The 27703-nt window shown below is 40.8% G+C and overlaps 1 protein-coding gene across 5 annotated transcripts in view; it reads right to left on the reverse strand.

Annotated features, from left to right (window-relative positions):
* The window catches only part of JMJD1C (jumonji domain containing 1C), a 314652-nt gene that overhangs the window by 268971 nt on the left and 17978 nt on the right, over positions 1 to 27703 (reverse strand). The window contains exon 2 of one of the 5 annotated variants that reach the window (XM_027835066.3): positions 25268 to 25347. The exons of the other annotated variants lie outside the window; for them this stretch is intronic. Coding sequence (XP_027690867.2) covers positions 25268 to 25321 — 54 coding nt within the window. The 5' untranslated portion in view covers positions 25322 to 25347. The remainder of the gene's footprint in view (positions 1 to 25267; positions 25348 to 27703) is intronic. 5 annotated transcript variants of the gene reach the window in all.

Below are 27703 nucleotides of genomic sequence, written 5' to 3' on the forward strand. Positions count from 1 at the left end.
TGGGAAACGTAGTTTGGACACATCTTTCCCCCCAAAATCCCCCCAACCCTTGCACCCCACTTCCTGGGAAAGGTTTGGTAAAAATCCTCACCAATTTGCATAGGTGACCACAGACCCAAACCCTTGGATCTGAGAACAATGAAAAAGCATTCAGTTTTCTTACAAGAAGACTTTTAATAGAAATAGAAGTAAATAGAAGTAAAGGAATCATCCCTGTAGATTCAGGATGGTAGATACCTTACAGGGTAATTAGATTCAAAACATAGAGAATCCCTCTAGGCAAAACCTTAAGTTACAAAAAAGACACACAGACAGAAATAGTCATTCTATTCAGCACAATTCTTTTCTCAGCCATTTAAAAGAAATCATAATTAACACATACCTAGCTAGATTACTTACTAAAGTTCTAAGACTCCATTCCTGGTCTATCCCCGGCAAAAGCAGCATACCGACAGACACGGACCCTTTGTTTCTCTCCCTCCTCCCAGCTTTTGAAAGTATCTTGTCTCCTCATTGGTCATTTTGGTCAGGTGCCAGCGAGGTTACCTTTAGCTTCTTAACCCTTTACAGGTGAGAGGATTTTTCCTCTGACCAGGAGGGATTTTAAAGGGGTTTACCCTTCCCTTTATATTTATGACAACCCGACACTACCCTTAGTGTTTTATTCCTCTGAATCAGAAGTTCAACCTCATCACTATGCTACAGAGTCTAGACTGCTTTGGTTCTATAATATGCAGTTTGGAATTGTAACGTACCAGAAGTTTAAATGGTTATCTTATAAAATTAAAGACCTATAATAGATTTCTTTTAGTACTTTAGGAATGGGAAAAGGCCAACAATATTTAAGGCAAAAATTTTCCAGAAGTGGAAACAAAAAATGTAAGTAATTGAAATTACTGAGGTGCCTTTTCAGAATAACAGTCTACCTACAAAATCAAGGAAATTCAATGTTAGATCTAAACAGTAATCCAACAATCTTATTTCAGGCCACAGTATTAAGTTGCACATACTAATATCATTCAACAACTTGGGGGAGGGGCGGCGTGACGCGTTATCTAAAGCAGGGGTCTCAAAGTCCCCACCCATGGGCTATCTGCAGGCCAAGAACCTCCCCACTACGGCCCACAGAGGAGAGACGCATGCAGCCATGCTGCCGGCAATGTCTGCTGCAGGTACCACCCCCCGCAGCTCCCTCGGCTGGGGGAGAGGGACAGAGATACCATCACTAGTTGCCGGGCAGAGTCAGGCATGGAGGCAGCGTCACTTTTTTCCACAATGAATATAAACAAGTCAAAATACCGAACACAACTATCTGATGATCACCTTGCTGCAATCCTGAAGGTTTCAACTGCTCAGTCACTTAGGACAAACATCAACAAAGTGATAGAACTGAAGCGTTGCCAGGTGCCGGGCAAACACTGAAAACTCTCTGGCAGGCGAAGAATTGTATAAAGTTGTATGACAGGTTTATTATTTTCTAAGAAATTCGAAATAAAAAACTACAGTATAAACATTTTCTTTTCTGAATGCCATCTTCAGTGACATTATTGGCCCGCTGGGAGGATTTAAGGACTGGCACTGGCCCTAAGGTAAATTGAGTTTGAAACCCCTGATCTAAAGTGACGTGTGTATTATATGCACTTCTTCAGTCATCTGGCAGTTTCAACAGAATATTAGGTTTCATACCAGCTGCTTTGCTGAGGGTCCTCATTGGTATGGAGTCCACTAGGGCCTGTCTCATGAGCTGGCACTTCTGTTACGTTTACGACATAGCAGATAACAGGAGGTGAGTGAAAAGGTTCTGATCATCAGCAATCTGCTGAATAATTTAACCACTTGGCTATTGCCCTACTGGAGATGAAAGGGTGGGGGGAATGAAGAGGCATCAGCATGCCACTCTGACATTAACCACTATCCCCTGCAGCTTACATTTCTGTCATTCCCCCCCCCCCACTCTTCTCACAATGGGAATGTTAAATCTTTAATACCACTACACAGCATTACAAACATTTTTACTGGAATAAGTTTGGAACGGTCACATCATTCAAGTGATAGAGCGTTAGTATGCAGACCTTGGGGTGACAAATTACCACATAGTAAATTCTATAAATATCTGAGTCAGACAATTTTTTTTTTCTAAACATGACAGCTCACACACGAACATTCATTTAGCCTGACATGTATTCAAATAGTGCAAACGCTTATGAACAGTCTTACTTAAAAATAATTTATCCCTATACATAGCAGTGATCAATGTTCTTCACAACCACCCTGAACGTGTAGGCCAGAGACATCCAGTCCTGCCCCACTCCTTCAATGTCATGCACATCCTCAAAGAGCTGGTCTGGGAAATCCCATTAGTCAGTAAAAGCCAGACGGGTAGGTACAGGTTCCATCATCATACAAGACACCACATTGATGTATTTCATGTGCATAAGAAGGGAAATCAAGTCTGTATATTGCAATTAGTAGGGCTCATCCACCATTAAGTGATGAAGGCAAAGTTAAGATTGGAGGAGGAATCTTATTGTTACCACACTGTTAAGATTTTTAAATGATTTTTATGAATACTATAACATTCTAATTTCCTAATTTCAAACTTGTAAAATAAAACTGAAGAAAAACAATTCAGTAGTATTTTAAGTGTTGTGCTAAATCTTTTAACATTCATTTTAAATTTCAAATAGATGTATTTCTGAGAATACAGCTGCCATACTTTCAAAGTAATCTTAAAACAAGTAAGTATCCTGTTATTTTTCCTAAATTACCAATTTAAAAAGTACTATCCATATTCAGGGTTGTACTGAAAGCATGAAACTATTACAGGCCACTCCTTGTATTGAAAGCGAAGACATAGGAAATCACACTGAATGAGCAAATTAAAGTATGTATACTGTGACAGGGTCAGGCCAGATGTCTACAGGAGAGAGTGTTAGAAGGCAGATATATTAGTCCCAGATTAAGCAGGTCCATTTTCCCTTGGTAAGGTAACAGGGGCAGTTCCAGAACAAGAAGGAACTTGCTGGAACAAATTCAGGCAGATAGGCTAATTAGGACAGCTGGAGCCAATTAAGAAGCTGCTAGAATCAATTAGGGCAGGCTGGCTAATCAGGGCACCTGAGTTTAAAAAAGGACCTCACTTCAGTTTGTGGCATGCATGTGAGGAGCTTGGAGCAAGAGGCACGAGGAGCTGAGAGTGAGAAGGCTTACTGCTGGAGGATGGAGGAGTACAAGCATTATCAGACACCAGGAGGAAGATCCTGTGGTGAGGATAAAGAAGGTGCTGGGAGGAGGCCATGGGGAATTAGCCCAGGGAGTTGTAGCTGTCACGCAGCTGTTCCAGGAGGCACTCTAGACAGCTGCAGTCCACAGGGCCCTAGGCCGGAACCTGAAGTAGAGGGCGGGCCCGGGTTCCCCCCAAACCTCCCAATCTTGATCAGACACAGGAGAAGTTGACCTGGACTGTGGTTCCATGAGAGAGGAAGGTCTCTGGGCTGTTCCCAAACCCACATGGTAGATCAGCAGAGACTGCGGGGATTGTTTTCCCAGGCTTGCCACCGATGAGGTTAGCTGAGTGAACAGTAGGTTTCAGCCACTAGCAAAAGTGGCCAAACTGAGGGCTGCCCTGAATCTCTGAGGTAAGCAAATCTGCCAATAAGCACAGGACCCACCAAGGCAGAGGAGGAACTTTGTCACAATACAAATACACACAGAAGTAGTATATTTGATATACTTCGAGTTCAACAAATTCATGAAAGTGACATGAAGCAAGCATACTAATTTATTTTGTATGTTAACTAGATTCTATTTATGACAGTTTACTTGTTAGAAAATCAGAACCTAGAGCAAAACATTACTGTCCAGAAAAGATAGAAAAAAGACTGGACATGGTCTTTTATATAGTGACTTCGGCACTATGTACAACAACGGTGAGTGGAATTTTCTATCTCAGAAAGTAAAAATGGAATGAGATGACTTTTTTTCGATTTCTAGTACCATCTAGCAAGTAGTTCAAGATCAGAGTTGCTTTATTCTAAAGGAGTTTTTTAAACCATACAGGAACTCCTCACTTAACGTAGTTATGTTCCTGAAAAATGCGACTTTAAGTGAAACGATATGAAGCGAATCCAATTTCCCCATAAGAATTAACCGTAAATAGGGGGGGGTTAGGTTCCAGAGAAATTTTTTTTTTTTTTGGCCAGACAAAAGGCATATACACATTTTAAACAAGCAATTTAATACTACAATCATTGCTAAGTATGAAGCTTGGTTGAGGTGGTGGTGTCAGAGTGGAAGAGGGTGGACTGTCCAGCTGCTCCTCTTGCTGAACTTTCTGAACTGAGAAATATCTCGAGATTGTTGTTTTGCTTTCCTTTTTTTTCTTGGTAAATTTCTTTATAGCCAGTCATTAAATGACCAACTCCCCTAATCACTTTGGAGCTGCATTCCTTGTCAGGATCGTCATCACACAGGATCTGCAAACCAGCTTCCATCATTTGGAAAGCTTCAAAAAGACGTTTGGCAGTCAAATTTCGATGGGTTTGTTGTTCTTCTACTTCTTGCCCCTCTTCTTCCATTGCTCTCGTCACCTCTAGTTGCATCAGATCTTCATTGGTTAGCTCTTCTCCGTGTGACTACAGAAGTTGCGTAATGTCGGCTTTTTCCATGTCATCAAAACCTGCTTTCTTAGCCAAGCACAGGATATCTTTCTTCATGGTGGGGACAACATCTTTAAATCCTATTAAGTCACTGGAGACAGTGAGGCAGGCAAGGAGGCTGAAAGTGCTGTAGACTAGGAGAAGCACGTTGCACAGCAGCAGCGGCAGCTTCCCCTACTCTGCAAGCACCAGGGGCGAGGGGCTCAGCCCTCAGCTCGCCCACTCCACCCCTTCTCCCAAACCCCCACCCTTGACATGCTTCTTCTCGCGCCCCCCCCCCCCACCTCATCCCCCTTTACTTCGCAGGCTGCTTCCTTGCTCCTACCCCCCTCCCTCCTAGGAGGCAGGGGAGGGAGGGGGAGCCTGCGCGCCGAGTCCTTGCTCCTACCACCTCCCTCCTGCCTCCTAAACACAGCAAGCCAGCTGATTGCTGCGGGCAGGAGGCGAAAGGCGCTGATCCATGGCATCTGCTGGGGGAGTGCATAGGCAGGCTGCCTGCTGTGGAGAAAGCAGGCAGCCAAACAACTTAAGAGTGGAGCATTGCTCAACTTTAAACAAGCACGTTCCCTAACTGATCAGCAACGTAACAACAAAACAACGTTAACTGGGACAACTAAGCGAGGAGTTCCTGTACTTTTTTTTTTCCCACTGTAAAAACAGTTACATTAAAAGACTGTTAAGGCCACAAAGTGAAGCATTAAGTCAAGCATTGCCCATGCAACCTCACTCTGCCTCAGTGTGCATGTTTTATGCTAGTATGTTAACATGTAATTGAAGACTTTTCCCCTACAGCATCCCTTTACCATCAGTGCATAGATGGCATGCACTGAACAAGGCTGACTATGGTCCAGTGGACCACTCTCACATTTTGGGCCAAATTCTACTCATATTTACCATGGAGTAAACCAGCTGTAGTAGATGGAGTTATTCCACATTTATGCTGGTGTTACAGTGCAGATCTAGGCCTTCAATAGATAGGACTGGACTGACTGTGTAACGTGTTCCAGAGGATGTCTGCCTCAGTCAGCATACAGGTGGTTGGACTGCAGTGAATGAGGCAGAGGTCCACTCACTGAACAGTCAGAATAAAAAATACAACTGTTCTCTCATTCGCTATACACCATCCAAACTGTGCAATGAACAAAAAGGGGGTTCGTGGGGGTAGGGGGGTGGGGAGAGAATACCATGTGATCATTATGGAGGTGCTTGACATAGCTACATTGTTGTGGATGAGTTGAGTTTTGTACTTAAATTTGGGATTCAATCAACTACACTTATTCTCCCCAAAATCACAGCACTTACTCTTCATATACTGTACTGATTTTCTGAGAGTATGCAAATAAATCCACTACTCTGAGGTAAGAAATTAAGAAATGGTCCTTTAAGAAGTGTAGCACTGTCAGACTTTGTCCCAAATCTCAGCCATTTACTTAACACTTACACAAATTCAATATGCATTCAAATGAATCTTGAATATATCCAGTGAAATAAGTCACGTATTAAAAATTTAGGATTAACAGTCATTTTCTGCTGTTCCTCTTAAAAGATGAATAATGTTCTTCAGAAAAATTCAAAAATTGTCCTCTTTTACAAAGCTGCTACTTCCTAATATTCTCAAAGGGAATGACACCACAGGCTACCCTTCAGCAAAAATAGCTGCTGCCTCTTTTAATCCTCACAGTGCTCATTTCTGCATCCTTATATCATAGGAAGCCAGTGTCTTCCTTGAGAGCAGCTTGGCTTCACTCTCATTATTAATAAATTTGGAAGACAGTGGCCATCTTTGCTAAGGGCAGCCTGGGGCCTCATTTCCATTGTGAATAATGGAAAATAAAAGACATTTTGAAAGAGTGAAACAGTTTCCCTCTGAAAGAGAAACTTTGCTATGAAGAATGGCAGAAAATTACCCTTAATCCTAAACATTTATTTCTTTAGAATTACCTATTGCATTGGTACTACCTATTGCAACAAGAAGTATACAAGGGAGAAGGAAGTTGGGCTATGTGGAGGACAAGTAGTAAAGGAAAAAACACAAAGGCATGAAGGGGAATGGAGAGAACACTCTAGTTACACTTCACTATTTTGATAATGCAAAGCAGCTGTAAATCCATCTTAATTAGCTAATATTCTTCAGATACCCTTGTGGTCCTCCACAGTATATAAAGCAACCACTGCAGACAGGTGAATCTGGCCTTAAATTTAAAAAAATAAAAGTTGATGCTGCAAATCTTCAAATCATTAGAAATATCATGTGGGGGGAGCAGTGACATCAGCAGGGCTCAATGGCTGCTTGAGCCTTTAGCTCCATGTTGAAGGTGGCACAATCCATGGACGTAGTGACTCCCCAGCTTCCTACAATGCCTCAAAAAGCCTCTCCTAACTTAGATGGGTACTCCAATAAAGAGACCAATCTTAAGAAATATTCCCAGAAAAGGAACACTCAGTTGCAGAAAGACTGCAAAGCAGACTCAGCTGGAAAAATCCAGGATGCGGGCCACCACGCCCAGGCCCCCCAGAAGAGAAAGGGAGTTAAGAGAGAGGGGTCCCAGTCACTAAAGATTTTGGTGAGCTAATTTCTAAATTTAAATTGTTGAAACCCTTCTTAGATGTCAAACCAGATTAATTTAATGTCATGGTATTTTTTACGAATCCAGCTCACACACTACTAAAATAGTAAATGGAAATCTTAAAATTTGGCAAAGTATCAGGATTTAAAAGGGAATCAAACAAAACCCAAAACCGAAAACTAGTTCAGAGAGGTTTTTGGAGTGAACCTGAACTGAACTGGACTGAATCTCAACTGGAACCAAACCAAGAAAAATTGCTAACTGGTTCAAAATAAAAGGTTCAATAATCAGGTGCTGAGGAAGGTTGCTGAGGAACCATCTCTCTCTGCTCCAACCCTATAGAGAGAGGGGAAGGGACTATACTTCCCAGCAAGCCACTGGAGAAGATCAGAAGAGAGGGAACAGGGGAAGAGAGGGCTCTGAGATTGGTAGTTTTCCTGCTTCTTATGCTCAGGTAGAGGACTGGCCATGGAAGTGAACTACAACTCCCAGAACACCTCTCTCCCATCAGACTCCTCTTGCTTCCAGTAACTCAGGCATCAGACATGGTGGATGAGGCAGAAGGAGATGGAGTACAGGACCTTTGTTTTGACTTGAGGCTGCAAGGCTCTACTGCTCTTCCATTCTGTTCCTGGCTTTCTTATCCTGGTGCTGAAGTTCCTTCCTGCTGTCACTCCACCAGCCATCCTGCACAGAGCAACTTATTTTGTTATGCTAGGAACGGGCTCCTGAAGGAGGAAAGAGGCCTGCAAGAAGTGGAGGCTGAAGGAGGCAAGGAGCAACTCTGGGCGCAGAGGGTGATAGAAGGATGAAGGCAGGAAGGTAAGGGAGTTCAGTCTGAAGCTGGAGGAGGAGAGGTTCTGTAGCAGTTTTTCTCAAATAGTAACCTCACTGTCACTTCACCTCCCTGGCTGGCAGGACCTAGAACTTCTCCCTTCTGTCCAGTAGGTCAGATGAGTGTTTTTCCAGAATACAATTATTGCATTTTGATTTTTTTTTAAAAGGTTTGCCAGTTCCACAGTTTAGAATCTTTTATTGTTTAATACAGGCAAATACATTACTATATATTTTACTATATAATACTATATATTATATATTACTATATATATTACTATATATTTTTTAGTAATAAATATATTACTAAAAAAACCTAAGGCCTGTTGCTTTACTTGGCTAACTTTTTGGGTTCTTATATTTCAAAGTTGAGTAATAACTTTCTCTTTCATTCTTAATCTTAAAAGAATGTTGGAATTTTTCAGTTACATTAAATCTTTGAGCTGATTGGCTTACACAAGAAGAATCAACGAAACACAGTGCATTGCTCTGGCCATGCTGCAGGCCCAATTGCTGAACCATTCCCAGTCTCCAAGCCAAGGCTGTTCCTACCTAGCCCCAGCAAGGTCATTGATAACAGGCCCTAACTCAGTTTCCCTTCCACTGGTGGTGACAGCTTCAGGCTCCATGTTTAAGGGGAAGACAATATTCAGTTGTTTCAGAGTAACAGCCGTGTTAGTCTGTATTCGCAAAAAGAAAAGGAGGACTTGTGGCACCTTAGAGACTAACCAATTTATTTGAGCATGAGCTTTCGTGAGCTACAGCTCACTTCATCGGATGCATACTGTGGAAATCGCAGAAGACATTATATACACAGACACCATGAAACAATGCCTCCTCCCACCCCACTCTCCTGCTGGTAATAGCTTATCTAAAGTGATCATCAAGATGGGCCATTTCCAGCACAAATCCAGGTTTTCTCACCCTCCGCCCTCCCACAAACAAACTCACTCTCTTGCTGGTAATAGCCCATCCGAAGTGACCACTGTCTTCACAATGCGTATGATAATCAAGGTGGGCCATTTCCTGCAGAAATCCAGATTCTCTCACCCCCTCACCCCCCTCCAAAAACCACACACACAAACTCACTCTCCTGCTGGTAATAGCCTATCCAAAGTGACCACTCTCCTTACAACCTGCATGAAAATCAAAGTGGGCCATTTCCAGCACAAATCCAAACCTGGATTTGTGCTGGAAATGGCCCACTTTGATTTTCATGCAGGTTGTAAGGAGAGTGGTCACTTTGGATAGGCTATTACCAGCAGGAGAGTGAGTTTGTTTGTGGGAGGGCGGAGGGTGAGAAAACTTGGATTTGTGCTGGAAATGGCCCAATTTGATGATCACTTCAGATAAGCTATTACCAGCAGGAGAGTGGGGTGGGAGGAGGCATTGTTTCATGGTGTCTGTGTATATAATGTCTTCTGCGATTTCCACAGTATGCATCCGATGAAGTGAGCTGTAGCTCACAAAAGCTCATGCTGAAATAAATTAGTCAGTCTCTAAGGTGCCACAAGTCCTCCTTTTCTTTATTCAGTTGTTGTTTTCTTACAGCCCCAAGAAACTATGGGTAGGAGTTAAAAAAAATCCTGTGAGGAATTTCTCATTTGACCAGGCCAAGAATATTTCTATTTGTCAAGTTGGTGGTTTCCGGACTTATGATGGCAACACATGCATTAAATTTACAGTGACATATACAAAGACATCATGCATATGAATGTTTTGTCCTTCCTCAAAAGAAGCTATCCCGAAGTGAGACAAGTTCACACAATGATGGAAATAATCCTAACCCTCTGTGCGGAAAAATAGTTTTGTCCTCAAACAAATGTACTCTAGATTCTATATTGAAAAGCAAGACAAAAGTGAAGACTAATCAGTCTCTTTTGCTTGAAGCTTGCCTCGAATTAACAACAGTGAATGGTAGACCTTTTAACTTGATGGAAGATTCAGACTTCAGAAATATTCTTAACCCTCTTCTCGAAGGTTCTGGCAACAGTCAATAAATGCTGAAAATATTTAAGACCAAGTTGCTGACCTTGCAACTAGAGTAGGTCATGAAATTAAGCAGGCAGGCAAAGGCTAGCTTACTTCTTTGAAAGCTGACTGTGCTACTCATCCCGATAGATCCATAGTAGGAGTGAATATGCAGTATATTGCAAATGGAAAAATTATCCTCCGCATGTTTGCTATGAAGCAGATCACTGAGAGGCACACTTCTGAATACCTGAACGCAATGATACTCTAAGTCATAATTTGTTATGGCATTTCTCTGAAGCAGTTCTACTAATAAGCTAATATTGTCAAAACTGTCGTGTGAGATTGCAGATCAGGAAGAAAAGGAAAAACAAAATGAAACTGATGATAAGCGTAAAAGAGAGGAGGAAAATGAGGACTTTTGTGGGAACGACTACAGAAGATGTTACACAACAAGACCAGCTTCAGATGATTAAAGAGACAGAATTCAACATGGTGGGTGCTAGAGGAGTTAGTCTATGAGAAGTTCGCTGTTCTGCTCATATCTTGCTGTTGAGGATACTATGAAAGAATGCTCAGTGAACCATATAGCTGGAAAAGCATATTTGGTTTGGAACCCAACAAGTACGGTGATAACAAAGAAGCTTAATTTAAAGTCAATCCTAGATTGTCCAACTAAATGGCATTCCATGTGTGATATACTTGAGACTCTTAGAACTCAAGGATTTTTGTGAGGATATGTAACCAAGACCTTTATATGAGTGACATAAAATGGAAGGCCATTACAGATATTATGGCAGCACTAAAGCCTGCTAATTTAACAACAAAGGCACTTCAAGGAGAAGTTACTCTGGGTGATTTTTACAAAGCCTAGCTAATATGCCAACTCAGCCCATCAAAGGTGTCTTCACCTTTTACTGAAATGCTATTGGCCTCAATGAAGAACTGAGAGAAAATGTTGGACAATGATGCATTTCGATCCTACAGTTACCTTGACCCCAGGTACAAACTGCTGCTTCTCAGATGAGGCTAAGATAAAAATAAATCTGATTAAAACTATAATAATTCCCAATTAGCCCATGTCTGATATTCCAAATAATGAACTGACTGACCTTCAGTTAAACATGTCTGGACAGTCAGATGCGACCCTAAGCTTTTCCTCAAAGCTTGTGAGAAGCCCAAGAAGCAAAAGACAAATTTTGGTAGAGAAGCAAGGTCAAAAAACATGTTAGTCCCTTCCTGGATTCTTTTATTGATGAGCCTCAACCATAAAAGTGAAAATATATTAAAAAACAAGAGAGAGAGAGAGACCTGCACTGTATTAACTGGCTACCATCATGCTTGGTGCTCCTGCTACACACACCAGTGTAGAAAGGGCATTTTCTGGGCGTGAACTGATTTTGTCACCTCAGCAGTCAAATATGACTGACAGGGTTCTGAAGGATGTTGTACTAGTGTGTGAAAATAACTTGTTTATAAAATTTTTCTACAGTGAAAAATATTTATTATTGTATTCTTCTGCTATGAGTTACAATGCAAGCATGTGTGTGTGTGACATTACTGTAATCTGCAGGAAATGCATCAGAACAGGTTCAAACAGGTTCCAAGTGGTGGAATGGGTTACCAAAACATCATTCTAGGTTAATGTCTGATCCGGTACTGAACCGGAGAGTAAGGAAATATTGATAAACCCAAACCAGAACTGAACCAAACATTTTTTAATGGTTCAGCTCCTGGATTTAAATAAACTATGGCAAGTCACAACTCCTGGATGTAGGAGTGGATTCTGACCTACAGAAAGATATAAGAAGATTAATACAAATAGGTAACTCCTTCAATAAGATACCTGAGAATACATATTTCTAAAAGATGGCAAGACTTACATAATATTAATTATACTCCTTTGATCAAGAAAACCAAAATCAAATATTAGTCAAAATATGAAAATTCATGCTGAGGCAAAATTGTGGCAGTTACAATTAATATCTTACATAAATTTACTTTTCCCAAACACATGAATTTACTTTTCCCAAACACTCCTAGTTTTAGTCCTAGGTAATCTTCTAGATCAATGACTATCCATGATATACAAATTCATTTGGGGACATAAGAAACCCATGGGTAAGCAATCTACTCTTAAAAGATCATGGCAAAAGGGAGGATTGGCTTTGCCAAGCATTAAGCACTATTTTCTAGCTAGTCAGATCAGAAACCTAATGTACTGCATAACACCAAACCTTAATAAGCACTGGGTAGCGATAGAACAAGCTCATTTGTTCAATAAAACACCACATGATCCTATGAAGAAATGCTATAGACCAAAATCAATATACAAGCACCCTTTTACAAAAGCAACAATAGGAACTTGGGTCTTGGGATAAATGTATTTAGAAAGCTGAGCCCAGACCCATTGCCTCTAACACTCACAGCAAATATAGAATTTAACCCCAATAAAAGCCAAGGAAGCTTTAACATTTGGGAACTTGGAAGTATATCAAAATTCAGTCCACTGTTTAAAAAAAAATTTATCACGTAGGACATGCAACTCACAACAGATCTCAAAATTCCAGTGTATAAATGCCTACAATTGAGACTTTTTTAAACCTGTCTCCACAAAAAAGTGAACGGAAGTAGAAACTGGACGTAATTTGAAAAATTACTCACTGCATCCATGAAACACAAAGGCTTACTATACAAAATAATCTCTGTTACTTATAGGAAATAACTACACTCATGAAAAGGTGACATAGGCACAGACACCAAAACTGAGGAATGACAGAACATACCGAGAAATGGTTTCCTTTGTTCTTCCAGAACTCCAAATCCTTCAACTTCCCGCCTGGAACTTTTAAGAGTTCATGTCTTAGGTCTACAGAGTCATTTGGAAATTCTAGCTGCCATAGGATCCTGACTTAAAATATTTTTTCTGGGTAATTGTGGGTCATGACTGCCTTGTTACAAGACACGATGTTGACCCAGGGTGCTTGGTTCTACAAGCCATGGGCTCAGCAAGCCTGGACAGCATGACCAGTCATGAAAATCATAACTAGTAGGGTGGTGGAGTGAGGGGTCTCTTTTTTGTGAGCTGTGTTCTCCAGGCAGGTCGATCATTTGCTTCTGTGGAGCTGGAGTGGCGCATTGGTTTTACTTCTTGGTAGTGCTTTAGATTAGAAGCAGTCGTGAGGTACTGCCAGTGTTACTATTGTGGATACCACCTAAACTGCTCGAGAGCAACCTTGTTGCTGTTATCAGGCTGCCTGTGCTTCTATGATGCACATGAGACTCCGAAGTTTTCTTTATCTTATAAAACTGTCTTGTAGGTTTTGTGGCATGATGTAGGTGAAGGTGGGAAGCCAAACAGTCGTGTTGGTTCAAAAAAATTGCTATGCTTCTCTCCCCAATGTTTCGGGAACTGTTCACCAGGAATGTGGAGCAGTGTCACCCAAAGAAAGCATAATAATTATACTGAAAAGGAGGTAGGCTAGTGTCAGATACCAAAACCTCCCTGCTGAATCTATTGAATGAGACCCAATATGCTGTACCTATATATAGGTAAAGCACGCTGGAACAGAGACAGCTAAACTACTGACTGTGGGAATAGGTACCCTGGCTTATCCTCACAAGAGAGTAAATTCTGGAGGAGCCCTCAAGTACTAAGAGAATCTTCTCTGAGCAGTGCTCTCTAACCCAATTTCAAAATTCCTTTTCTGAGCGAGGAAGCACAAAGAAGAGCTCTTTTCTGTTGCTGCTGCAGCAACTCAACCAAAGTAGTGAACTGTGGATCCAGACTAGGTGGTCCCAGCCTTCCACAACATGCTTCAATTAAGAATATTTCCCCTACAGATGAAGCCCAAGCTAGAGGGAGAGAGAAAACTGATAGAGGAAAAGAACCAAAGGGAAACTCATTACCCAACATTAAAAAAATATTTTGCAAAAGGCTCTCTCACAGATAGCAAAAGGAAACATCTGCCCTCCTCTGTGGAGTCTGACTGAGGGTGACATGTCCACTGAAGTGACCATGCCAAAAGATTGCCTCCATTCTGCTGGACTGGACCAATTTTTCACACCCCTAAGAGATTTAGCTAGGTTGATCTAAATTTTAACCATAAACCAGGACATAAAGTGCACATTTTGGTACAAGCCCCTCTCTGTGGACATGGATTCCAATATAATAGTGGGGTTTTTTTTCAGTTTAGTTTAAACCTCATCCCAAGCAACAAACTAAACTGAAAAAAACACTTATACCAGAATAAGAGTGCCTACACAGAACATTACACCAGTATACCTTCACCTGTTTAAATTCACACCATAGGTTATACTAAAAAAAAAATTTAGAAAAATAAGCTCTCTATGTGAGAGAGGTGGGTTGGGTTAAGAAAAAAGTGATCCTGCAGCCCTTCTCAAGCTCATCTACCATTGACTAAAATAGGACAGACATTCAGATCAGGCCCAAAGGGATACTGCAATCCATCAAATAAAGTCAAGCTTTGGTAAAAGAAGGACCTGATGTTGCATATCACAAATATCAATGTAACTACTGTGATAGTGAATGTCCCCACCACCTTTCCCAAAAGCACTCATCACCATACAACACATTAAGAACACCCAATAATAAATTTGATTTGTAAACTCACTAGTTACACTCAGGTTTCAGAGTAACAGCCGTGTTAGTCTGTATTCGTAAAAAGAAAAGGAGTACTTGTGGCACCTTAGAGACTAACCAGTTTATTTGAGCATGAGCTTTCGTGAGCTACAGCTCACTTCATCGGATGCATAGCATATCGTGGAAACTGCAGAAGATATTATATACACACAGAGACCATGAAACAAAACTTCCTCCCACCCCACTCTCCTGCTGGTAACAGCTTATCTAAAGTGATCATCAAGTAGGGCCATTTCCAGCACAAATCCAGGTTTTCTCACCCTTCTCCCCCCCCCCCCCCACACACACATACAAACTCACTCTCCTGCTGGTAATAGCCCATCCCTCTTTGAAACCTCTCTTTATAATGCGCATGATAATCAAGGTGGGTCATTTCCAGCACTAATCCAGGTTTTCTCACTCGCCCCCGACACACCCCCCTCCAAAAACCACACACACAAACTCATTCTCCTGCTGGCAACAGCTCATCTTACAATGTGCACAGCAATAATCCAAGTTTAACCAGAACGTCTTGGGGGGGGTTTTGCAGGAAAAAAACAAGGGGAGACAGGCTACCTTGCATAATGACTTAGCCACTCCCAGTCTCTATTCAAGCCCAAATTAATAGTATCCAATTTGCAAATGAATTCCAATTCAGCAGTTTCTCGCTGGAGTCTGGATTTGAAGTTTTTTTGCTTTAAGATAGCGACCCTCATGTCTGTGATTGCGTGACCAGAGAGATTGAAGTGTTCTCCGACTGGTTTATGAATGTTATAATTCTTGACATCTGATTTGTGTCCATTTAAAAAAAAAAAAAAAAAAAAAAAAATGGACACAAATCAGATGTCAAGAATTATAACATTCATAAACCAGTCGGAGAACACTTCAATCTCTCTGGTCACGCAATCACAGACATGAGGGTCGCTATCTTAAAGCAAAAAAACTTCAAATCCAGACTCCAGCGAGAAACTGCTGAATTGGAATTCATTTGCAAATTGGATACTATTAATTTGGGCTTGAATAGAGACTGGGAGTGGCTAAGTCATTATGCAAGGTAGCCTGTCTCCCCTTGTTTTTTTCCTGCAAAACCCCCCCCAAGACGTTCTGGTTAAACTTGGATTATTGCTGTGCACATTGTAAGATGAGCTGTTGCCAGCAGGAGAATGAGTTTGTGTGTGTGGTTTTTGCAGGGGGGGGTGTGGGGGGGGAGTGAGAAAACCTGGATTAGTGCTGGAGGTGACCCACCTTGATTATCATGTGCATTATAAAGAGGGGTTTCAAAGGGGGATGGGCTGTTGCCAGCAGGAGAGTGAGTTTGTATGGGGGGGGGGGGGGAAGGGTGAGAAAACCTGGATTTGTGCTGGAAATGGCTCTACTTGATGATCACTTTAGATAAGCTGTTGCCAGCGGGGGAGTGGGGTGGGAGGAAGTTTTGTTTCATGGTCTCTGTGTGTATATAATGTCTTCTGCAGTTTCCACGATATGCTATGCATCCGATGAAGTGAGCTGTAGCTCACGAAAGCTCATGCTCAAATAAACTGGTTAGTCTCTAAGGTGCCACAAGTACTCCTTTTCTAGTTACACTCAGTAACTAAACCAGCCAGAAAGCGTATTTTACTTGAACAAAACAAGCAATGAAAAGAATACTTTGCATGACCTAAAAAGCAAACATCTGTTTCAACTTAAACACAATTTCAAGACACAAGCCAAGAAACACACTGGAGATCTACACATTTCAAAACCCAACTGAAATGTAGACCAATATATGCAAAAACGTTATTGCGAACTGATTCAAATTGAATAAAGCCCATTCACGTGGCTACTGCAAGGGTTTTATTGAAAAATCATATTTCTATCAGAAAATGCTGTAACTAATTATTAGAACCCCACAGATTACTATAATTGATAATAAAAAATACATATTTCTTTATTTTTCAGTTTGCTTTGCATGGTTGATATAATTTCAGTAAGTTTCAGTGTTTTACTGATGGCTCAGTTGTAGTTCATGTCTCATGCACAAAGCATATCATCATCACTCATTCTTCACTGCCCTGCAAAGACTTCACATGCCTGCTCTCTCACACACACACAGACACCGGCCCTGAAAGTGAATTTTTACCAGTAAAAGCGACAGCAAAGCTGAAACAAATTGAAACCAAAGAGAGAACTGGCAAACATATACATAATGGAGAGAAGAAAATAGGTATGAGCCCAATCGTTACTGGTGATTATTACTATTTTATATTCTCATAGTGCCTAGACACCCCAGTGATGGACCACAACCCCACTGTGCCCAGGCACTGTATAAACAGAACTAAATAAATAAATAAATAAAAAACCCAGTTTTGCCCCTATAAATATGATGTTTCTCAAATCCAAAACACCTTCTTTTAATCAGCAAGAAGAATGCTTATAAAATAAAAGAAACTTAAGAAAAAGTTTCAAGACATTCTTTAAAGGATGCTTTGTCAGAAAATAGAATTACTTTCAATTGTAGTCAATTTAAAAAAACCTCAATTTAAGACAGTGTTCCTTTAAGCAAATTACAAGATACTTTTAAATGTATGCTCACTTGAACATGTGTGTTAATAATAGTTTGAGAAGCTCAAGTAAAAAGTTTCTAATTAATTTGATTTAATTGTATTAAATCTATTCCAAAAGGAGTCCCCTTCCTGGACATGGTTTAAAAAGAGCACTCTTGCCTTTGAGTCCCAAATGATCCATATTACTTAATACTCTCTCTCAAGAAGGCCTGAAAGCAAATACAATTAGAATCTTGCACTCTTTTCTAACCTCTTTAACAAGGCAAACAATGAAATCTGGAGGTCAGCGTGGCTAGTTAGTAGCAGTACCCTGCTCTGCCACTGCAAAGGATTAGTGTGCTCATGGGCCTGCATCACAATAGTGGCAATATGAACAGACCAGAGGGTGCAGCTCATACTGCTCTCAAGCAAAACCAATTAAGATGACTTACAAACCACTCTAATGAGTTGTAAAAGAAACCAAATCAAGTCATCATCTCAGCCAACAGGACAGTCACTGAACACAGGATCCTAATGATGGGAGAGGGGGGAAAAAAGGAAACAAGCAGGAAGATCCTTAAATCACCACTAAGAATATCATTTGATTAAGGACCAGAAAGGCTGGTTGGATCCTCTAGGAAATGTAGTACTATGTGTCAGATCATATTTGTGTCCCGAGTGATTTAACAGAATAAGGCAGACCATTCACACTTCCAATATAATTAAAACTCCCTGAAATCTCATGCACTGGCAACATTAAAAGTGCTTTTTTAAATGATAAATGTTCATTTTTTGCTGTTCTTAATCAAAAATTTTTTCTTCAGCAGAGCTGGAGACATGTTTTTCCAGGGAGAATTCTACAAAAAAAAACGCCTGCATTTTAAGAGAAGGGAGTAATTAGTGACATCTGGTCCTGATCTGCTGCCTTTTCCATGATGAGTGGGAAACGTGAGAGTAGAAAACAAAAACAAAGTGAAAATAAAAAGATAAAAAGTAATCAATAGTGATTGAAGACTTTAGTGACAAGCTGAAGTATAAGCAACAAGCATTTTAAGTTAAATAGCATTATTTAATGAAATAAGAAATTCTTACAAGTCAAAAATACAGGAAAAGCCAAAAACAAGCTTAAGAGTAGGATTAGTATTTATAAAAGAACCTTCTTATCCCTTTTGAGGAAAATCAGGTGACTGTACCATATTACAAAAACCACAATAAACCACCCTCCTCCAACCCCATCCTAAAATAAATGAAATGTGCCCAACAAAACAAAATGTGGGATGGGGAAGATTATAGATACGGGACCAACACCATGGAAGAAAAAACTGTGGGTGTTTAAAACTGAACAGATGGAATGAGAAATATCACGCACCATCAAATCATCTTGAGACTTAAATATTGCAAATCATTATTCCTAGGAATGAAGGTAAGGATTTTGGGGTGGGGAGGATCCAGTAGTTTCAAAATGCAGCTGTCCTGCCTTCTCAGCAATACAAGCTACCAACAGCAAATCACCTCACTGGTCCACTCCTTGCATCAGCTCCTTGTACAACAGGCACTCCAAGAGTATGTCTTCACTAGCCACTTTAAAGCGCTGCTGCAGCTGTGTAGTCGTGACACCAGCACTAGGAGAGAGCTCCCCAGCACTATAAAAAAAAAAACCCCCACACATACCACCACCTCCACAAGGGAAGTAGCTCCCAGCACTGGTGCACCGTCTACACTACCATTTTACAGCACTGAAACTTGCAGTGCTCAGGGGGGTGCTTTTTCACACCCTTGAACGAGAAAGTTGCAGCACTGTAAAGTGCCAGTGTAGACAAGCCCCAATTCAAGGTTTTGGTTGTATATTCAAAGCTCTCATTGGAACTAATTACCTGACAAATCCCCTCCTGCTGAATGACCATGACTGTCCAAAGACAGTTGTTTCACTAGAAGAATGAAACTGTCAAGCACAAGGGTGAAACACTTGGACCCAGGAAATGACTGTGGGACTCACCCCTAGAACACACAGAGAACAGCCACAAAACTATTATCTCAGATGGTTTTTCTTCTTCCCTTTAAGAAAGCTATGTAGGGGAAGGAGAAAAATAGTAGTACATTTTTACACTTTTTCACACAACTTGTAATTCATTCAGATAATATAGAGATGTTGTAGGTATTGCAAAACCCAAGCATTACATTTTCAGGAAATATAGAATTATGGTTAAACCTAATTTAAGATGTTTAGATTTCTTTTAAGAAATGCAGAGTTCAGGAACCCGCACAACCTTAACTCTGCCCTGTAACAACAACGTGTAATTATCACAGGACTATGATTAAGGCACTTTAGCATCTGTGGTCCCAGATTAGACTACTGATTTTATGAACATTTCATTTTTCCGTATCAGCTGCTTTCCATCTCCAGAGCACCACGAAGCAACAAAGGTATACTTATGCATTTAGCCCTTAATTTTCAATTTACTCATTGGTTCAGAGGGCTGTGTTAGAGAGACTACTTCTATGGGAAAAGAAGGCAGGGAGAAACCAGGCCCTGAATCTTATCGTCTGCGTGCCCCCTGCACTCCTGCATCAGTTTTACCACCACTGACGCCTCAATGCTAAGTACAGCCAAAGCAGCAATGCTATTGGAAGCTTTTCAACCACTGACAGCCAGTATACAGCTATGGAGCCTTTGGAGAGCAGTGATAGTTGGGCAAAGTAATCTGTCAATGAGAACTCTCTACATGAATGTCCAGTTTTCCCTCACACTACTGAGTGACTGCAGCCAACAGAATTGTAGCTTCCTTGATGGAGAGGAAGCGTGACAATTGATGCAGTTACTTGTAATGTCACAATGGCTTCACTTAAGACTGACGTGAGTGGGTCTGTGGCCCATGTAATCATAATAATTACATACAACATCCATTAATAACTTAGTGATGTCTCCATTATTCCACTGTTAAGAATATTTAGGATAAAGACATGCTAAATTTCTTAAAGGAAAAATTAATTTAAAAATTCAATAAAAAGCGAAGTTAGTGGATTTCATTGTAGACTGAAAAATAATTCTGTACTTAAAGAGTAAGTATTCTAAGTTGGGGGGGGAAGATGTGCTACACTTCTCACACAAATAAAAAAGACTGAATCCCTGCTTTAATTGCAAAATGGAACTCAACTGTAGCTATGAAGTCACAACGACCACTTCTATAAAATGGAGTCACAACCATAATCAAACCCAAAGGCTGCCACCCATATTCTGGAAATTATCAGGAGGCTGCCACCCATGTTCTTGGAAAATCAGGCATAATCCTTTAACTTATGGTTCAAATACCAGGTCTGTCTTTTAAAAGCTCTCCCCCACCAACAAGCATCACATGTAGCTTGAGATCACTTTTTCTAAATCCCTATCTAAGGGTAGGTCTATACTAGAAGCTGGGGTTTTGTGACTCTCCAACACAAGCAGACATACTCACGCTAGCTCTCATCAAGCTAGCATGCTTAAAAATAATGGCATAGCCACAGTAGCACAGGCAGCAGTGACACAGGCTAGGCATGCCAAGTACAAACCCATCTGACCAAAGGTACCTGTACTTACTCTGAGAGCAAGAGCACTATCAGAGAAGATCACAGAAAGGATATGGACAAATTGGAGAGAGTCCAGCAGAGGGCAACAAAAATGATCCGGGGGCACATGACTTATGAGGAGAGGCTGAGGGAACTGGGCTTATTTAGTCTGCAGAAGAGAATAGTAAGGGGGGCGGGATTTGATAGCAGCTACCTGAAGGGGAGGGTTCCAAAGAGGATGGAGCTAGGCTGTTCTCAGTGGTGGCAGATGACAGAAGCAGCAGCAATGGTCTCAAGTTGCAGTAGGGGAGGTCTAGGCTGGATATTAGGAAAACTATTTCACTAGGAAGGTGGTGAAGCACTGGAATGGATTACCTAAGGAGGTGGTGGATCTCCATCCTTGGAGGTTTATAAAGCCTGGCTTGACAAAGCCCTGGCTGGGATGATTTAGTTGGGGTTGGTCCTGCTTTGAGCAGGAGGTTGGACTAGATGACTCCCGAGGTCTCTTCCAGCCCTAATCTTCTATGATTCACTTAAAAACCAGTAGTGCAGACACAGTAGCACAGTCATGCGCTCTCACTGAGCTAGCGTGAGTATGTGTACACAAGCCAAGAAATCACAGCCCTCCCTCCAAGCACAGACAAACCCTACAGGTAGGTCTACACTGCAATCAGAGGTGTGACTGCAGCAACTGCAGATGTATCTGAACTAGCTAGATCTAGCCAGCTTGAATAATACTAGCAATGAAGCCACAACAACGCATCCTACAGCATAGGCTACCCTCTCAAATACATATCCAGGGTGCTTGGCAGGTTTGTACAGTCTGTGCTGCTGTAGCTTCACTATAATTGTTATTCAAGCTAGCACAGGTATGCGTACACAAGATCCACTCTCACCTGAGACTCATGAGACTGTAGAACCAGATGTCCCAGTTACAGGACTAGCTGCTCCTCTCTGGTCTCTGAGTGTACCCCCTCTGGTGTCAGGACTGGTACCTTCACCTATCCCCAGGATAGAATTCCACAATGCTCTGACTTTCAGATCAAGCCTCAGGCTACGGTATTCTGTTTAAACGCTGTTCTTACCCAAAAGGTCCAACTGAGTTCAGACATCTTCTCTTCATGCATCTGTGACCAGTGGTATCTAGCGATGGGACTGACTGCTTTTTTAAAACCCAAGTATAATTTATTCTTAACAGTAGAAACCAGGGATGTCAAGTGATTAAAAAAATTGTAATTAACTGCACAATTAAAAAAATTAAGGGTGACTAATCACGCTGTTAAATAGAATACCATTTATTTAAATATTTTTGATGTTTTCTACATTTCCAAATATATTGATTTCAATTACAATAGAATACGAAGTGTACAGTGCTCACTTTATTTTTTACTGCAAATATTTGTACTGTAAAGAAAACAAAAGAACAGTATTTTTCAGTTCACCTAGTACAAGTACTGTAGTTGAATCTCTTTGTCATGGAAGTTGACCTTACAAAATGTAGAATTATGTACAAAAAAAAACTTGTATTCAAAAATAAAACAATGTAAAATTTTAGAGCCTGGAAGTCCATGCAGTCCTACTTCTTGTTCAGCCAATAACTCAGACAAACAAGTTTGTTTACATTTATGGGAGATAATGCTGCCTGCTTCTTGTTTACAATGTCACCTGAAAGTGAGAACAGGCATTTGCATGGCATTGTTTTAGCTAGTGTCGCAAAATATTTATGTACCAGACACGCTAAAGATTCGTATGTCCCTTCGTGCTTCAACCACCATTCCAGAGGACATGCGTCCATGCTGATGTCGGGTTCTGCTCGACAACGATCCAAAGAAGCGTGGACCAACGTATGTTCATTTTCATCATCTGAGTCAGATGCCACCAGCAGAAGGTTGATTTTTTTGTGGGGGGTGGTTCAGGTTCTGTAGTTTCCCGCATTGGAGTGTTGCTCTTTAAAGACTTGTGAAAGCATGCTCCACACCTCATCCCGCTCAGATTTTAGAAGGCACTTCAGATTCTTAAACCTTGGGTCGAATGCTGTAGCTGTCTTTAGAAATCTCACATTCGTACCTTCTTTATGTTTTGTCAAATCTACAGTGAAAGTGTTCTTAAAACGAACATGTGCTGGGTCATCATCTGAGACTGCTATAACATGGAATGTATGGCAGAATGCAAGTAACAGAGCAGGAGACATGCAATTCTCTCTCAAGGAGTTCATTCACAAATTTTATTAATGCATGATTTTTTTAACTAACCTCAGCATGGAAGCATATCCTCTGGAATGGTGGTTGAAGGATGAAGGGGCATATGAAAATTGAGCATATTTGGCACGTAAATACCTTGCAATGCCTGCTACAAAAGTGCCATGCAAATGCCTGTTCTCACTTTCAGGTGACATTGTAAATAAAAAGCAGGGAGCATTATCTCCTGCAAATGTAAACAAACTTGTTCGTCTTCGCAACTGGCTGAATAATAAATAGGACTGAGTGGACTTGTAGGCTCTAAAGTTTTACATTGCACTCAAAAACAAAACAGTTATGTAACAAAAAAAAAAATCTACATTTGTAAGTTGCACTTTCACAATACAGTACTTGTCTGAGGTGAACTGAAAAATACTATTTCTTTTGTCACTTTTACAGTGCAAATATTTGGAATAAAAAATAAAGTGAGTACTGTACACTTTGTATTCTGTGTTGTAATTGAAATCAATATATTTGAAAATGTAGAAACACATCCAAAAATATTTAATAAATTTCAATTGGCATTCTACAGTTTAGCAGTGCGATTAAAACTGCAATTAATTTTTTTAATCACAATTAATTTTTTGAGTTAATCGCATGAGTTAACTGCGATTAATCGACAGCCCTAGTAGAAACAAAGCATTAGCGAAAGATTTTTAAGACAGATCACACATCTGTGTTACCTAAAGGCTTACCATCCCCTGATGGTAACCTAGGCAGTCCTAACTTCTTCAGACAGCTGCAACAGGGTCCTTGTATCACAGTCTCGTTCCCTTTAACTCTCTCCCCCCCACACCCCCTCTTGAAAATGTGCTTCTTTTTTAATCTCCCAGAGTCTGTGTTCCCGGGCTCTTCCATTGTCCCTCAACATCCCTTAAGTTTTAGCTAAATGGCAGTTTATCTTGAGCCCTTCTTTCCTTTCCCCTTGTTTTTCTCAATAGCACCCTATTAAATTTAAACTAATATACCCATACAGTAAACATCCCAATAACCAGGTCAGCATACTGCATTCATAAATTACTGGACAGTATAAAATTGATCACATCAGGGTTCTTAAAAAAAAAATTTGGAGCTGAGAAGCACTAAACTATTGCAGACAATGCACCTCAGGAAGTCTGTCTCCCCAGTGGCTTCATATAGACACTGAACAAGAGGGTGGCAAGATGAGACCCAAGATGTGAAGATTTTGGGGAAAAATGGGGATAACAGGCTCAGTTGCTGCCAAGTTATATCAGTTATAAAAGACATGGCTTTCATAGGTTGGGGGATTCGGGGAGGGAGGAAGGTGAAGGGTGCCAACTCACTAGTCAACATCCGAAACATTTGTTAAGCAAAACTCAGTGAACACCAATCAGAATAGATGGATTATTTTTTTCCTCTCACTCGATAGCTTCCCACTTAAATGCTTAAGATGGCTTACAGCCAACTGATATCCTAAGAAATTTGTCCATTCCTCTCAACAACAAACTCAGTTGTTACCATACTGAGGCAGACCAGGTTAATGTATCACTCAGCTATTCTGCTGGTCCTGATTGTTCAGATTTTGTGGCCAAAATGGAAGCCAAGAATTTTTACCTCAACCACTGCCATGGCACAGGAACAAAGATTCCCTGTAACATGTGATCTGAGTCACACCGAGCCTACCAGCACTCAGTTTTCTCCACGACCACTGATCATCTGTATATGTCGGCAACCTGTGAGAACGATGCAATCATCTAAATGTCACTGTAGTGGTTGTGAACTTGACTCAATTGTTCCTAAATCAGTGATTTTCAAGCAGGGGTACATGTACCCCTGGGGGTATACCAAGGTCTTCCAGGGGTACATCAACTCATCTAGATGTTTGCCTAATTTTACAATGGGCTACATAAAAAGCACTAGCGTGGTCAATACAAACTAAAATTTTATATAATGACTTGTTTATACAACTCTATATACTATACACTGAAATGCAAGTACAGTATTTATATTCCAATTGATTGATTTTATAATTGTATGGTAAAAATGAGAAAGCAAGCAATTTTTCAGTAACAGTGTGCTGTGACACTTTCATATTTTTATTTCTTGAGTTTGTAAGCAAGTAGTTTTTAAGTGAGGTGAAACCTGGTGTACACAAAACAAATCAGACTCCTGAAAAGGTTACAGTAGTCTGGCAAGGTTGAGAACCACCGCACTAGATCAGTATCAGAATTGCAGAAAATTGCACAAGGCATTCCAAGACCTCATTGAGCATTTCTTTATCTGAGCTCAGAAATATGTTCACCACTTCAAAAGGAGAAACCTTGAGAACAACCTGGAGGAACTGGAAAAAAGAGACGAAGGTCCACAGTATGATTTCACACCTCATGTTCAGTCCCAATGGCTCAACACAGCCTAAAAAAAAAAAAACAGATTCAGAACGTATCTACTGCTATGAGTTGAATCAAACAACAGTAGAGCTTCACAGATATGAACACCAGAGTTACCAACTGACCGGTCAGCTACACATCTCATTTGGAACCAGAAATACGCAATCAGACAGCAGCAGAGACACCCCGCCCCGCCCAAAAAAGCAAATGCAGTACAATAGCGTATTAAACGTACACTGCTAAAAAATAAAGGACAGTTTAAAAAAAAAATATTTCACAAGGTAAGGAAACTTTCTATTCTTGTTTAAATTTAAATTAAAATGGCTAAAAGCAACATTTTTCTTCAGCATAGTAAAGTTTCAAATCTGAATTAAGTCAATGTTCAGTTGTACATTTTTGAAACCACCACCACCACCACGTTTTGTTCAGAGTTATGAACCATCTCCATTCCCAAAGTGTTCATAACTCTGAGGTTCTACTGTACTTGAGACAATCCCACGGTTTCAGAGAGGCCAAGATTGCAAACCCATTTCCTGACAACTTCTCATGGATGTTTAGCAGTTAGCTCAAGCTCAACATACTAAAACAGACCTCCATCTTCCCCATCCAAGCTCCTTCTCCCCTGCTTCTTCTCCACTATGGACACTACCACTATCCTGTTATTCAGGCCCATACCTTAGGTGTTCTCTTTGACTCTGACATCTCTTCAAGTCTCCACATCCAAGCTACAACTAAGTCTTGCCATTTCTTTCTGCATAATATCTCTAAGATACGGCTTTTCCTTTCCAACTGCAGAGCTAAAACTCATACAGACTCTCATCTCAATCACTGCAACATCTTCTTCTCTGGCCTTGACAAATATAATCTTGCCCTACTCATATCCATGTAGTGTGCTGCTACAAAGATCATTTTCCTAACAATCCCTTCACTATATCACCCCTCTCTCTGCATCCATTCACTGGCTGCTCCTTGACATAAAGCTGCTTGTCTTCACTTTAAAGGCCCTTCACAACCTATCCCCTCCCCACCCCACCTTTCAGCATCTCTCATTCACTATTCAGACATCGACTCGCACCTCTGACCTGCCCACGAGACAAACCTGCATTGTCTACCTGTTACATTTTCAAAGAAGCATCTTTATGCTTTCTCCCATGTTGCCCCAGACTCTCACTTGGAAGGAGCTCCTCTTACATATCCACAAAGCTACCTGATTATCCCTCTTCAAATTGCTCGTTTGCCTTTATGCCTACAAAAACATGACAATGGTTGGGCTGCTTGTGCACAGATACTACTGCCTATCATGTGCTGATCTATTGTCTCATTGTTTCCTTGTATTCCTGTCTGGGTCTGTTGTCTTATTATATTGTCTTCTCTTTGTGACCTGGACCATCTTTTTGTTCTGTGTTTGTAGAACACCTAGTACAACGGATTCCTAGTCCATGACTAGGGCTCCTTGGTGCGACAAAAACAGTAACAGAGATGAACACTAATAGTATCAAATAAGTAGCCTCAGCAATTCTAATACCAGGCCTGACACAAGTTCGTTATACATTCTGGAGTGTAATTGTGTCCTCTGTTCACTATGTAGAATTCATAGCTTTTTATCCCCAGACTTTCATTGGAGACTGGAACAAATGAGTGCACATTTGGAACTGGGTATCTGTTACATTTCAGTTCAAATGTAGAGTATATACACACACCTTCTCCTCAGCCTTCCTCCTTCTTCCATTCAAATGATTACATCCCTGACCAGAAAAGGACCAGCACAGTCAACAAAGCCACCACTTGATATTACAAGAAGTGCTAATGTCAACTCCATAACCAACCAAATTATCAGTAGTTGTCCACTAGCTATGTCTATTTGCACTTAAATTGGATGCTATTAAGACAAAGTTTCTATGTCTCGTTATTTAAAGGATGGAGCTGGTAGAACTATCAGATCACCTACTGAGGTGGAAAAAATAATGTTTGCGACGAGTTTGGAAAAGTTTTGCCATAGGAAGAAGCAGGAATGAGAGCTAAGCTACTTGAAGGGACCAAGTTAAAACAGTGTTCATGAATGGGAGCAGATGGGGAAGAGGCAATGGGAAAAAGGTTTAGACAACTCCTCAGTTGGAGGTTCAGCAGCTGAAAGAGGAAAGTGGAAAGGCAGCATCAATAATTCCACTCCATGCTCTGAGGAAGAAGGTGGTGCACTCTTCTTCAATCCATCCCCCATGCTGCAAGGGATGGATTGCCACCAATAAATCCTTTTTCTCCTCCTTACTCACACACTCTTATTGTAGAGATGCACATCACCTGCATTCTTCTACTAGCTACCTGGGTGATTTGGCATTTCCAATGCCAGAAGAGAAGAAAAAGAAAATGAGATATATGTGGAA

The sequence above is a fragment of the Chelonia mydas genome, chromosome 7 (assembly GCF_015237465.2).
Source record: "Chelonia mydas isolate rCheMyd1 chromosome 7, rCheMyd1.pri.v2, whole genome shotgun sequence".
NCBI lineage: Eukaryota > Metazoa > Chordata > Testudines > Cheloniidae > Chelonia > Chelonia mydas.